The sequence below is a fragment of the Muntiacus reevesi genome, chromosome 4 (genome assembly GCF_963930625.1).
Source record: "Muntiacus reevesi chromosome 4, mMunRee1.1, whole genome shotgun sequence".
Taxonomy (NCBI): domain Eukaryota; kingdom Metazoa; phylum Chordata; class Mammalia; order Artiodactyla; family Cervidae; genus Muntiacus; species Muntiacus reevesi.
In genome coordinates, this window is record NC_089252.1 from 126,527,588 (window position 1) to 126,543,517 (window position 15,930).

General features: G+C 36.6%; 1 protein-coding gene across 2 annotated transcripts in view; it reads left to right on the plus strand.

Moving 5' to 3' along the window:
- The window catches only part of SYT1 (synaptotagmin 1), a 580,172-nt gene that overhangs the window by 354,819 nt on the left and 209,423 nt on the right, over positions 1-15,930 (plus strand). For both annotated transcript variants that reach the window (XM_065934135.1, XM_065934136.1), the window contains one exon: positions 6,517-6,699. In XM_065934135.1, coding sequence (XP_065790207.1) covers positions 6,534-6,699 — 166 coding nt within the window. In that variant the 5' untranslated portion in view covers positions 6,517-6,533. The remainder of the gene's footprint in view (positions 1-6,516; positions 6,700-15,930) is intronic.

The window sequence follows — 15,930 nt, forward strand, 5'->3', positions numbered from 1 at the left end:
TGGAAGCAGGCTTAGGCAAGGAGGGTTGCTGAAACTGATGCAGTTACCACAGCCTTTAGCTGGTCCCAGAGGGCGCTTCAGATATGAACCAAACTAAGACAGGGGGACAGACCTTTCCACCAGCATCCCAGGCACTGGGTGTGGGCTGTCCCTGGGGAAGTGGGTTTAAGCCTGGGCAAAGCAGTTCCCTTTAGCCAAAGGCATTTCTTTAGGAGAGATTCCTCAGTTGTGAGTTGTCGGCAAGAGCTCTCCTTGAAGCTGAAGACCTCATTCTGAAGTGGGGGGAGGGACGCACAGGGCATCTTCTTAGGATTTTCACCTACACTTAGAGGAGGTCAAAGGAAATTCTGATGGCATAAAATCACTACATGTTGCCCTCCATCTCAAAAATACATACTAATTCATTCTGTGATATCTCCTGGTTTCTGTAATAATTTCTGCAAGAATTAGTTTCAGTTTGGAGCATTTCTACATTCAAAGTCCTTTCTTAGTAATAATGTATTTTTCAATATTTTTTGACCTTCTTCTCCTGTTTGCTCTTTAATTTTGCATGCTATTATGATAAGGTGCAGTACTTAAATACAGGTGGAAATAGTTCTTTCAACAAAAAATCATTATGTTGATGCAGGTTGGTAGACTAAATCACTGTATAAGCCAAGAAATCCATATGAATTTGTAGACCCAGAGATAGACATAATTAAAGTCCTACTAAGTAGAATAAATATAAGGAACAGAGGGAAGTTGTCATGGCAACCAAAAATTCTGATTTTCCTCATTTTATACCACAAATGTATTAGCCTTCATGATGCCTTAAATTTTTTTCTATATTCTATTTTACCCAGTCACCATTTTGCATATTATATTTGCTAAACATGTAGCTGAATCCTTCTTTCTAGCAGTTTAGCTTTTTATATTACATCGTAAAGCAGTTTTTTTTAAATCTGGTGTTAGGAAATAAATCTCTTTTTGCAAAGTACAGTTTCGTTAAGAGCAAAACAGTTTTAAAGCTTTTCTCCCTATGCATAATCTAAAACAATTCAGGCTTATAATATGTTGACAATATAAACATACATTTAAAAAAAGTGAATATACTACCACAATGTTGACATTTTTAAGTACATCTTTCCAATCCTTTTTTACAAAATAATCTTATCCAGAGAAATTGGAAATACTTTATATAATGTTTAGTCATTTGCACTTTCAACTAATACTGTAATATATTTACAGATTTGTAAATATTAACCTTTAATTTTAATAACATTATTTTGTGGATTATAATTTTAATTTGTTAGGTAATTTCTGGTCTTAAAATACTACAAATGAGTTACTATAAACATCCTTATATTAATTCTTTATTGTGAATTTCTAGAAAAAAATGAGTGCTTATATAGACTCTGTTCTGTTACTTTGGCCTCTATAAAGTATTTTTCTAAACTATGGTCTTTTACCCATTGTCAAGTTTTTTGTATACTCACCTTCACATCCATATTTATCCCCATTTACAAAGACTATGTATTAACTTTCAGTTCTTTGACTATTTGTGAAATTAAGCACTGGTTTTTTTTTTCAGGGGCAATATGTATATATTTGAGAATTGCTTGTTTGTCACCTTCAGCTTTCTTCTGGGGGAGAATTTATTTTTCTATTCAATAATATTTCTCTTGGCACACTCCAAGATGTTAATTCCACTTTAACAAACTCAGTAACTATGCCTCTAAAGTTAATCAATCTCTTTTCTATTAGTAAGGTGACTTGTGTTTTCTGTTCACTGGTAAACTTGTGAATAGAAATGCAAATTTTTTTTCAATTCAAAAGAAAATCATAAAATACCTTTCCAGTACTAATTTAATTGCTTAATAACACTTAAATGTTATTATTGAAGAAAATTAATGGAAGGAACCTTGGATCAGGTTAAATCTGTGTAGAACAAGTCACTTAATCTCTTCACAATCCTTTTTTTCCCCTATAAAATAAGACCAAGTTACTTTTCAGAGTTGCAGGGAGAGATTGAGGACATTACACTTAAAAATCAATGCCAGCATCTTGACACATAGTAAATTCTTAATAAATGGCATCTTTAGTTTTTATTAGCCTCGTTTAGTATTATTGTATCTTAACAGGTCCCTTACCATAGTGATTGTCCAAACAGTTATGAAACCAATAGTGGTTTGTAAAGCTAATAAGAAGAATTAGAATTTACTAAAATAGAACAGAATAGAATGGAATATATCAGAATATTTCACACATAGCAAGGACAAGTTTCCCAATGTGATATGTGTTCCAAATATAACATATAGTGGAAGAATGTGAATACGGAAGTACAATATATAACGTACTACTTACTAAGGGTTATGGTCCAAAACTCTTTCAAAAAACAACTTTACTAGATTTTATCTCATAGTATACATATCCCTTATACTAGTGGCTAGGACACCTAGGTACAAATCTCAACTCCACTAGTTACTACCATCTAGGAACCAGTTGGTCTTAGTTTCCTCACCTGTAAAATGGGTGCTAATTACCCTTATCTCATGGGAGTAGTGTGGGAACTCTGATTTCCTATATCTAAACCACTTATCAAATCCTCAGTAATTGTTGGCTTTTTTGTTTTACCAAGAGTTGAATAGAACATAAATTTTTTTTTATAAATAAACAATCAAGACCACATGCACTAAAGTATATAAGAGAATATATAATCATCATAATAGTCAGGACTGAATAATTGGCTAGTTTTTACATCAGCAAAATGATGCTTCTTCATAAGCATCCTATTTCCATAAATATGCATTTTCAAGAGCAACATAAATATTCTTAGTTTTGTTCTTTACAGACAATATCTTTCAGAATATTAAAGAATAAAAATAAATTCAGCAATCAATTAGTCTTTGTTAGTATATTAGATCCTTAACTGCCCATTATATCTTTATAACTTCCAAAAGACTTTTTTAATTTCACATGGTATACATTAAGTAAAAAGAAGCATTGCCTGTATATTTCTTACATAATCTTTTCTTGATTTTTTTTTAAATCAGGAAAAGTTGGGATAATATCATTGGTTAGTAAGTTACAAGTTTATAGATATTACCTTTTTTAATAAAACCTCTTCCAGGTACCAGGTATACCTTATGTCTGAAAAGGATCTTTTTTGCAAATTACAGGAACATTCATTTACTTCTTTAGCAACAACAGCAAAAACTACTGAATAAACTTCAAGGTCATTTTCTACATGGTGACTCTCTTTAACATGCATTATTTTTCCTATAGCCTTTTGGACCACTCAACTTACATATAGAAATGTTTTACATTCCAGGATAAACTGGGGAAATATGAAAATATTTAGCAATCCAAGAGAAAGGACCCAAACATCTGTGTGCACAAAACCTGTAAACAAGTGTGTAGCAAGTTAGAGGGAACAGCTGAACATCAGGCTCATCCCAAGAATGACATTCCACTTTCAGAACATGACAGAAATTGAGCTGAAACAGATAATATACCTTTAATTTAATGATGACACTGTTGTACTTTGTTATTTTATTTAGCACAATCATTTCCTTTAAATCCCACAATAAACCACAATTCCTCAAACATCCTCAACTATCCTATGGAGACAAGTAATGATGCATCTCACATCTGGTGATTCTCATAGTAGAGGATCAAATCCATTTTTTAATATATACAAATATTTCATGCATATGTTCACATTTATGGTGTATGTAATTGAAGTCTTGCTGAGTCACATGAAATGTGAGAGCTAAGGTATCATTAGTATCAATAGTTTCATCTAAGTTGTGCCAACAGTGAAAACAGTACTCTAAATTTTTGCAGGGAGACAAGAGCCAAAGCTAAGCAGAATCAGAAAATTAGGGAAAGCTTCTGAAAAGTGACCTTGAATCAGAAAAAATAAAATTTTTCCACAATCTGGAAAAAATCTGAGCTGCCAAAAACTCTTAGGAAATGGAGAGAGGGATAGATCAATCAACTTATTGATCAATTAATCAACAGAAGAAACAAACTTATATGCCAGACATTGTGCTTAGTTCTTTGCATAAATTAAAACCTCACATACTTAGTATGATTATTCTCCTTTTACAAATGAAGAAACTCAAGAACAGAGAAGCCCTGAACCCCTGTCTGTCTGATTCTACCCCCTTAGGATTTTATTAGTAGCTACTAGTGAAAAATTCAGAGCTTTGAAAAGAGAATAATTATAAAATTTGATTATTTGCATATATGTATCAAGCTCAGTTGGTAAAGAATCTGCCTGCAATGCAGGAGACCCTGGTTTGACTCCTGGGTCAGGAAGATCCACTAGAGAAGGGATAGGTTACCCACTCCAGTATTCTTGGGCTTCCCTTGTGGCTCAACTGGTAAAGAATCTGTCAGTAATGTGGGAGACCTAGGTTTGATTCCTGGGTTGGGAAGATCCCCTGATGAAGGGAAAGGCTACCCACTTCAGTGTTCTGACCTGGAGGGTTCCATGGGCTGTGTAGTCCCTGGAGTCACAAAGAGTCAGACATGACTAAGCGACCTTCACTTTCTTGTACCAGGCTCATCCATTATTTTCTTTCCAAAGATCCAAAATCTCTGTGTTTTGATTAAGATATTAATAAATCCCATACATTTGAGATTATTCTACTTTCAATTATATTTTCACTAAATATGAAAGTAGGCATGATTAATTCACAGAGAGTTTGAATTCTATAAAAATCCTTTATCTGTTTTCTCTTCTTATCCATTTCTTTGCAGCTCAAAAGGGCTTTCTGGGTCCATCAGCTTCCCTGCTGAGACCGTGAAGTTAGATCCAGGCCTATCTGTATCTATCTATTCCTGTCCCAAACAATGTACACTGCCACCAGCACAGCCTGAAATCTTATATCATACGGTAAAAGTGTGAAAATCCAGAATATGTTTAGCTTGGAGAATATGACCCTGTTAGAAGACCTTCCTTACATTTATATGAGCACTTCTCAAGTACTAAGAGAAATCTAGGCAGAGCAGGTTTCAATTCTTCATATTTCAAAAGATGTATCAATTAAGAAGTTTAATGCTTTGTCAAACTTCATTCAGCTAGTGAAGAAAACTGGAACTGTTTTCTCCATTCAAGCCTAAGATTGTTTCAATGACTACGTTTTCTTGGGCTCCGAAATCACTGTGGGTGGTGACTGCAGCCATGAAATGAAAAGATGCTTGCTCCTTGGAAGGAAAGCTATAGCAAACCTAGACAGCATATTAAAAAGCAGAGACATCACATTGCTGACAAAGGTCCATGTAGTCAAAGCTATGATTTTTCCAGTAGTTGTGTATGGATGCAAGAGACCATAACGAAGTCTGAGCACTGAAGAATTGATGCTTTTGAACTGTGGTGTTGGAGAAGACCCTTAGACAGCAAGGAGATCAAACCAATCAATCCTAAAGGAAATCAACCCTGAATATTCATTGGAAGGACTGCTATTGAAGCTGAAGTTCCAATACTTTGGCACCTGATGTGAAGAGCCAACTCATTGGAAAAGACCCTGATGCTGGGAAAGATTGAGGGGAGGAGATGAAGGGGGTGACAGAGGATAAGATGGTTGAATGGCTTCATTGACTCAATGAACATGTGTTTGAGTAAACTCTGAGAGCCTGGCATACTGCAGTCAATGGGGTCACAAAGAGTTGGACAAGACTGAGTGACTAAACAATAAACCTTAAGGATTAATTCTTTAATATTTTGGAGACAAACAAGTAGTCGAATAAATTTAATAAAATTGTTCAATAATATAATCAAGCTAAATAAACTAAAATAATTAGACAAGTCATGTTTTATCATCAATGCTTTGATATATATAGCTAATCATGTCACATTTACAGCGGTTTCAGAAATTCACCCAGCAAGACAGGTGAATTATTGGTCACAGTATTATCTATGGTAAATGTCAAAAAAAAAAAAAAAAAAAAAAAAAAAACCTGGGAGGAAAGCATACTATCAATAAATGAGATTCAAAAATTAATTTCTGTATAACATTCAGGCATCCTGGAGTATCAATATTACAATACTATTCTTTACAAACATTTTAAAATTGAGTAACATTTTGAATGTATGCTATCATTCATCAGCGATTTTAATATAAATATTTCATCTTATCATTCCTTGTAAAAAACACAAAATGTTTAGAGTACAGAGCATGTATGTTGTCAATAACTCTTTCATGTGCATTTCAGTAGGACATGGGTTAAAGAGTTAAATCTACACAGCAAATAATTGCCTGTATAAGTAACTAAGAGATTTGACAGTTTCATTCTATTGTCAGGAGAGAATGCTTTCAATAACTACGTATGGCCTTAACTTCTGGGGAAGAACTTTCTCTGTGGTTCCATAAATATTTCATGAGCCAACACAAAGTAATATGCTAATGGCATGCTATTTACCCAGCGGGCAGGTGTGCCCCTCCTGTCTTTTCATCTCCAGAATAGCTCTCACCCGGGGCAGGTGAGCCATTCTGAATTGTGTTTTTTTTTGCTTCCCTCCCCTCACAGATTCAGCTGAACCTACGATGGTGAGCGAGAGTCATCACGAGGCGCTGGCAGCCCCGCCAGTCACCACCGTGGCGACTGTCCTGCCCCATAACGCCACCGAGCCAGCCAGTCCCGGGGAAGGAAAGGAGGATGCCTTCTCCAAGCTGAAGGAGAAGTTTATGAATGAGTTGCATAAAATTCCATGTGAGTATTACATATTGTTGCTCGTGTAAAAGTATATGGTTGAGAATCAATTTACCTGTTAGAAGCAAAAAGCAGAATTCCTCTTAACATAAGCGTAACTTTGATTTTTTTTTTTTTTTTTTTTGGAATGGTAGTATTTTTTGTTGGAATGGTAGTATTTCAAAAATACAATGGTATATTCTTGGAAAGGGAGTATTCTAAAGTATTAAAATATACTTAATAAATGAAAATCCAATTTATAAAGAAAACTATCTTCTATTTAATGTAGGTGGGTTCTTTTTATCTTCTTTAATGTCTCTCTCTCTCTCTCTCTCTCTCTTTCTCTTTCTCTCCAGAGAATATTAATGTTTATGGGTTGTGCTGTCTATATTTTTTTTTATCTTTATTTATGAAATTATTCCATTTGAAAGATTATTCTTAAACAGTAGCAAAAACATACATTTCCATTATTACAAGTTTGGTTTTCTTTCACTCATTAATTAATACTTCAAAAATGTTTGCCCAATTTTTAACATTTTCTTTGTGATCATCTGGAAAGAAACTATAAACTGGACCTAAGTTTGAGTGTGTATTGCACTAAGTCCAATCAATGGCATTTAATTTAAATCTTAAATTACAGGTTGGTATTTTCTATTCAAATGTAAACATTTACTATACACTAGACACTTATCTACCCCACTCCAGTACTCCTGCCTGGAAAATCCCATGGATGGAGGAGCCTGGTAGGCTGCAGACAATGGGGTCGCTAAGAGTCAGACACGACTGAGCGACTTCACTTTCACATTTCACTTTCATGCATTGGAGAAGGAAATGGCAACCCACTCCAGTGTTCTTGCCTGGAGAATCCCAGGGATCGGGGAGCCTGGTGGGCTGCCGTCTATGGGGTTGCACAGAGTTGGACACGACTCAAGCGACTTAGCAGCAGCAGCAGACACTTATCTGGGCTTCCCTGGTGGCCCAGACAGTAAAGACTGCACCTGCAACGCAGGAGACCTGGGTTTGATCCCTGAGTCAGGAAGACCCCCTGGAGAAGGGAATGGCAACCCACTCCAATATTCTTGCCTGGGAAATCCCACGGACAGAGGAGCCTGGCGGGCTACAGTCCATGGGGTTGCAAAGAGCCAGACATGACTGAGTGGCTAAACACACAGATACTTATCTAGTATCTAACGGGAAAGTAGATTTTGGCCCTCACAAAAGAAATAGTCAATAAGGAGGCAAATGTATATGGCCCATCATGGAATGATAAATAATATATGGAAAACAGAAGAGTAAAGTGGGAAAGTCAAAGGGGTAGAGGGTAAAAGGTTATTATTTGCTTGGATGATCTGAGCTGCTTCCCTTTGTAAGGAAACCTAGAGGAGAAAGTTCTAAAACCTGTGAAATACAAGGCCCCTAAGGCAAGAATCCACTGGAACAGCAAGGAACTCTATGCCTTTGGTGGAATAAAGCAAAGTAGAGAAAGGCAGAAGGCAAACCTCAGGCTCCAAGACGTGGCGCTGTGTGAACTGTTCTAAGGAAACTAGATTTTACTCTGAGTGAAATAAAATGCCTTTGGAACATTTCGAGCAGAGGTATTCCATGATCTGACATAGGCTTTTCTTAAAAGTCAGGCAGCCTGGATGGGAGGGGAGTTTGAAGGAGAATGGATACGTGTATGTGTATAGCTGAGTTCCTTTGCTGTCCGCCTAAAACTATTAAAATCACAAAATTGTTAATCAGCTATACTCCAATATAAAATAGAAAGTCTAAAAATAAATAAAAATTTTAAATTCACTCTTGCTATTATGTTGAAAATATGCATAGAGGGACAAGGAGAGAAAATAAAGCAGGTTGTTGCAATAATCTAGATGAGCGATTTATAAAATTCGTAAGAGAAAGAGGCCACTGAATTAAACTGCAAGGAACCTTATCCTCCCTGGAACTAGCAACTTGTTGATCCGTTTGCCCACTTTTAATGAATTCAAATACATCTGAGAGATACTCTTAGCACAGTTGTCAGTAATTTCCATTCTCAGCATGAAGACTCATAACCTAGGGAAGGTGGAGACGGTCCAGTAGAGCAAGCCCTAAAGGGGAAACGCAGGCTCTCAGGTTCTCATTCTTTCTCTGCTGCTGAGCTAATGGACTGATTCAGCTAACTTTTGATATGACTTTGAAGTCATAACTACAGGGCAAAAACTAAATGCATCTATCATGAGGGCAAACACTCACTTGGCTATTTTATCAAAATGCTGGCTTTAAAAGAAATGTGTTAGAGAGAAGCAGAGAAAACAATGACTAACACCAAATCCAATGTATATTCTGCCTTGCCTACAGCATCATTTCCTTCTCTGGAGGAGTAAACAATATGAGAGGCAATGGCAGCGTTGGCAACAGTGGGATTTCATGTTCCCCAATAAATATCTATTCTCTCACTTCCTTTAGGCTTTCACCCAATGTCATCTCCTTAATGAGGACTTCTCCAACCATGCTATTCAAAATTATAATCCATTCACCCCATCCCAACTTCATCAGCATTTCCTGTCCTCTCCCCCTTGCTTTATTTCTCACTGTATTACTTAGCACCATCTGAAACGCTATGTATTTTATTATTGGTTTTTAAATTGTTCTGGCTCTCTTCAAAATTATGTAACCTCTATGAAGGGAAAAATCTGGGCCTGTTCTATGCATAGTTTCACCCCTGGTGATCCTTAATATATACAGGGCACTCAATTTCTATTTGTCAAGTGAATGAATGAATCAATCAATGTTCAGGCTTATATCCTGAACCTCCACTCTTAGATTTTGAGGCCATAAAACATTGCAAATTTAAAGCATATGAAAAAATTCTAAGGTGAAAAACAAGGTCCTCCTGTATGGCACAGGGAACTATATTCAATACCCTGTTATAAACCATAATGGAAAGGAATATGAAAAAGAGTGTAAAAATATGTATTACTGAATCCCTTTGTTGTACTGTAGAAATAAACACATTATAAATCAAGTATAATAAATTTTTAAAATTTGATTTCTAACATCAAGGAGAGCATCATTTCAATGCTTGGTGTCATTCACATTGAAAAAACAAGTTGTTTCCATATTTATAGTGATAGGTTTATCTTTTAGCCTTTTCCACTTATCATCATCTATATTTTATATTTTCCTCCTTGTTCATCAACAGGAAAAGAATCAATGGGGAAAATATCTGTGCAACTCTCCCTTTTTCTTTCTCTTGGCTATCTTATCTCATTCCTTCTTCCCAAGCCACTATCCCATTCCTGTATTTCTTTCCTAGGCACTGGAAATCAGGTAATCAGTCTTCCTCTGTGGAGATTTACTTTTACCAGCGACTTCACTTTCACTTTTCACTTTCATGCATTGGAGAAGGAAATGGCAACCCACTCCAGTGCTCTTGCCTGGAGAATCCCAGGGACAGGGGAGCCTGGTGGGCTGCCATCTATGGGGTCGCACGGAGTCAGACATGACTGAAGGGACTTAGCAGCAGCAGCAACCTAAAATAAAATAGTAGAAGGTCAGAGAATCTAGGTAACAACTCTAGAAATATGATGCTGCTAGCTCTCTCCTTGGTTTTTCTAACAGGGAAAAAACAACTGAAATACCTAAAATTTTAAATGGTTTGGCAAATAACTTTAGAAAAACTAAATCAAGAATACAGCCACACAGCTTTATGATAAATATGCAACTGCATATTTTACACTTTCATTTTAATCCATCATGATTTTTACTGCCCGTGTAATTGAAATTTCTAATGGGATTTATACACAGGGAGTAACACTCCACAGAAATGAAACACATTCCCTAAATCAAATTCCTTTAGGAGCATATGTTACATAAAGGTTATCACTTTTGACTTGGCATAATATGGTGTGATGCTAATGACAGGTAACAAATTAGAATATTAATTGATTTCTGTCTCTGAACTAAATCTTGGCTATCTGGCAGATGTGTTTTTTTGCAAAATTGATAGCAAACAGCTTTAGTCTGTCACTTGAAATTCCCACTTGAGAGAAGAGAGGTGTCACAATGGCAAGGAGTGTGCATGTCATTAGTTGGGTAATCTGCAGAGTCCAGCACGGAGCATATTCAAACCAAACTGCTTGATGATATCACTCATAGTACCATGGGGTTTCAAATTAAAAAAAGGAAAAGGAAATGGGAAATTCTGAGCATTTTTATCTTCCCATTCATTCTGCACACTGTTATCTAAATGAAGTACACAAGGTTTTGCAGAATGCTTCTTTATTTTGCAACTTTGATTTTAATATGACTAGGGCCATGGTTGGTTTGTAAAGCATGAACTCGTGTCATCCAAATAGCTGTGATTAAGGTTTTGATATTCATGAGCTTCTTGAAGTCAAGTGTACCTTTCCTGAAGTACAGCAGAAAACCAAATAGCCAAAACTTGATTCTGAGTCTAGAATAAGAGCAAGTGGGCTGAGAGTACTTATGTAATTCATGTAGAAATACTATTGGGTAGACAGTTTAATACAGGATTTAGAAACACAAGCTCTGGTTACAGACTGCATGGGTTCAGCTCTTAGCTCTGCCATATTCTATGTGATCTGGAGAATGTGACTTCAACTTTCTGTGCTTCAGTTTCTTCTGGTATAAAATGGGGATTAAAAATAATATCTCCATATAGAGTTGTTGGATAGAGGCATCAATGCATATGAAGTGCTTAGCGGAGTGTCTGGCACAGGGTAAGCATCCTATAAGTGTTAGCTATTATTAGAGTCAAACTGTCGTTTTTAACGAGTCTGTTTCTCTTTTGGAAAAGCCCTCCATTCAGGTCAGACAGACACCCAAATTGAGAAAACTTCAGAAACTCTGCAGCCAAATATTCAAGCATTACATTCTTCAAACCCATTCCAAGGATGCCTGTTCTAGGAAAGACAAATTCCCTCTTGGTGTTTCCTCTTCACATCATCTCTAATTTTCTTTTCTTTTGTCATTTCATTTTCTGATTCCCTCGTTCCTTTTAGCCTACATGTATGCTCAAAGTTCACATATTTGCAAGTGAAATTCTATGCATCATACATGCTTCAGAAATAGTTTTCTTTGTACACACGCTAAGCTTTTCTTCTTCCTTCACCTCCTTTGTCACCCACCATTCTCACTTCCTCCTTCGTGTCTACTTCAAACTGGGTGGAAAACACAACCTTGACCCTGACATCTATTTCTTCAACTCCCACTAACTCAGCTCCTTCCACTCTGATTTCCATCCATCAAGTACAGATAAAATGGTCACCAGATACTTCTTTTTGTACAGTTATGAGGGTGACTTTCAACCTTCATTTCGTCACATATTTCTGCATCATTATTATGATCAGCAGTCATGATCTGAAAAATCTTGATTTCCCAAGAGTCTAATCTCATTTCCTCATCTTCCTTCCTTTCCTCCTTATTCTCTTTCATTGACTGGCCCTCCCTTTTCATTGTCTTTCCTTCCCTTTAGTGGTAGAGGTCACAGTTTACAGGGTTCCATTTTTAATCCTCTTCCAGTCTTATTCTACATGCTCCCCTTGGGCCATCTCATTCCCTAGCTATTCAGATAAGAAATCTCACTGTTATCCTTGTCTCCCTGACCTATTGCAACTCCAGTTCCATACCTGCATTCATTTAAGTCCTGTTAAATCTCCTTTAAAAAACTGCTTAAAATCAGTCAGCAATTTGCTTTTCTCTCTTCATGTATTCCCTTTCCCCATTAACCCTGACACATTTTTTAATTACTCAAGAACCTGTTCAAATGTTACCATTTGGACAAGAAGTTCTCTCATTTCCAAAACAGAATTGAGTCATCCTGCAAGTTTTCGAAGCTCTTCATCTAAAATGCTCAGAGGCAGGTACAATTTCTTACACACATTTGTATCCCCCATACTCTGAAAGTCTCTGCTACCATGCTAGAAACAACAGGATAGGTATTACAATATTACAAGACTGTGATTCTCATGCCGTTCACAAGAATCTATGATCCAGAAAGCAATCGTTTTCAAACCTTTTTAGCCAAGGGTCCCTTTGTTCAAATAAAATATTGTACAGAAACCTATGGACAGCAAGGCAGAGCTGCCTTGGTGAGTTAAAGATATCTTCCTCGCTCACCCTCCCAAGATACGCCAGCAACTACAAAGACACCTGAGTATATGGAGCACAATTTGAAGACGGTGGCCTGAACAAACAGTGAGTATATCGATGTTATCCCTCACAGCAGTAACCAGTGAAACTCAACAACCAGCAGTGGTGTAATTGGTTAAATATAACACAAGCTGAGGAAAAACACAGTCCAGTACTTTTTTCCCTTATGGGGCTGCAGAATGAACATAACGTTATTGCCATCTATTAGTGTCAAGAATACAGTGTCAATTCAAGAAGATATTTTCAAGAAACATAAGAGAAGAACCCTTAGTAGCATGGGAAGAACAATAATTATTATAGCAATTGCCAGTGTTCACTGAGCACTTTGCAGGGACGCGTGGGCTGTGCATTCTGTGAAATCGACCTCCATTCTGCCCTATAAAATCTCTACTAGAAGAGAATAATCATTATCCCTCTTTTATGGATACGAAATCTGAAGCCTAGTAAGGCTGTAGATCAGGCTGTGTCAGGAAAACGCTCTGCACTTTCATGATTATGCCTTCACAGAATATCACAAAGACTGCAAATCACCTCCACTGTTATTTATCTCAACTGACTAGAAACTCTTAGGACTCTATGTGCCTATTCAGAGACGCTGGTTGATATCTGATGTTCATCTTTGTCATTCATCTTAATGACTAAATAACTGGAAGACAAGTTTAATACTAATTGAGTTTCTCCTTGGAGAAAGAAATAGCGACCCACTCCAGTATTTTCACCTGGAGAATCTCATAGAAGGAGGAGCCTGACGGGCTACAGTCCATGGGATCACAAAGAGTCAGACACAACTAAGTGACTAACACTTGGCTTTAAAGACAAGTGTTTATTCACTTTATATTTCTGCATTTCTTTTATTGGACCCCCTCTGATAAACTGTCATGTGAATAATCTATCACTATCTAAGTACTAAGACTTAGAGTCTGCTGCATTGTAGAAATCAGTTTCTCAGCTACCATTCACTGACTCAACGGCAGCTCTCACCTGTTGACTCAGTTCTTCTCACACTTGAGAAAAGTACTGGCTAAGATGTTAAATGACATTATTTCTTGTTAGCCTCTATTGAATTGAAATATCAATGAGAAAGAAGTCACAGTGCAGATGGGTGTTATTTTCCGTGCTTTGCGATGTTGAGCGACTCCATCAGAGCGTGCTGAAGGAATCTATGTGGGACAAGGGCACGTAGAGACAAGGGTGGCATTTCATCACCGCACCGTGTAGTGATTCACGCTTTCATGCGTATTATGCACAGTAAACATTTTGATTGAGTTATATTTCTCAAGTTTAGTTCTGATTCAAAACACATGAGGTGAACATGTGTATATGTTTATATAGTGTGAATACAGTGTGTGTGTGTGTTTATGGTTACCGTGGAAAACAGGTTTAGTCAGTTTGGGTCTTAATAGGTTGACACTGCCCCCTACAGGCTATCGTGAGTATTTGTCGGGCCCTTTTTAGTGTGCTGAAAAATGGGCTTGAGGAGCAGCTGCTTTCATTTACAGGCCCTGGGCCAAGAACTTAATCATCTTCCAACATGTGAGACAGTCTCACACAATTAAAAACTCTCCCCATTCCGCACATACTTCACAGTCTCCCTGGGATATGCATAAGAAAGGAACCCCTGTTTGTAATGATCTGAACCTGGAACAACTTGACATACAACGTGGAAGTGTTTTTGCAAGGCTCTGATATAAGCTGAATATTCTAGCTCTTATTCTGATGTTTGCCTCTGAACTCCCTTTTGCTCCTGACTTTTTGCGAAATTTCTGTCTTATTTCTCCAAATCCAGACATCCCTTTTAGCAATTGTAAGCATTTGATCACTTCACTGGGACACTAGTAAAGTTGTGAAGTTGTGAAGATTTTTACAATAAAATGTGAATTATATAAATTACTCTATTATTTCTCCTGTATTATAGTTAGCACATTGTATTGATTTGTAAAGTTTATGTAGGTATGTTGTATCATCTATTATTCTATCATTCTATTATCATTATCATTATTATTATTATCATCATCATTATTATTATATTATCTATTATCATTCTATTATCATCTATTATTGTATCTATGAGTAAAAGGATTATTATAAAATAATTAATACTGATTTTAAAGAGCAAGTATGTAATCTGACTATTGACATCCTATATTCAATATAGAAACCTAACAAAATTATATGCTACTGATGCTGTATTTCAGGAAGGTTGTTTAAATGTGTCCTTGAATTTTGTTTCCCTCTTGGAAGCCTATTATGCAGAAAATTCCCCCAAGAAATGTATGCCTTTAAAATGAACTAGCGCTGTGAGATTTTATAAGCTTCTAAAGTATAGGTAATACAGAGTAACACTGAGCACATTAAGCCACCAAGTGAATTAAGATCTCAGCAAAGTTTCTAGACCTGATTTAGCTACATTCCATTAGCCTTTCAAAGAGATTAAGTAAACACACCTAAGAAAAACAAGGGGAGTGAACAATACTTTGGACACATATTAATAATAGCTCAGGAGTCACCTTGCTGAAATACTGTACAAACAGACAAATAAATGTTTAAAATTATTTTTAAATACATTTCTCACCACATGGCAGGTGCATGTCAAAATACAGGCTGTGTTTTCACTCAGGGAAGTCTGACTGCAAATGCAAATCTATAAAGGAAACAGCAAAACGAAAGAAGCCGAGAGACTGCTGTTTTTTCCTCACCTCATGACTCGGTAGATCTTTAATCATGCTGCTGACCTGTCGTTTGGGCTGGTTTCCACTAAGCTAGATAAAGAATTTAGAAGCAGAAACCAGAGGGAAGTTATGTGGTGTGCCATTATCTTTTTAGCACTCAGCTTTATTTTTCTTTGTTTTGATTTTCATTCCTGAGAAAATTATCATAAAAGGTTGGAACTTGTTATTATCTGAGTCCACGTGTCTCCCCAGTCTGCCTTTTCAGTGAACTTAGATAACTTAGAAATAAAGATGAAGACAACAGTGGCCCTTTTAAACATTTCCTCACCAAGCAACACTTTCATTGAAACCACTGTCCCGGAGGAGTCTCAAAATCACTTCAACCCTCCACCTTTTCAAGCTTTTTACTTACAAACAAGCTTTTTTT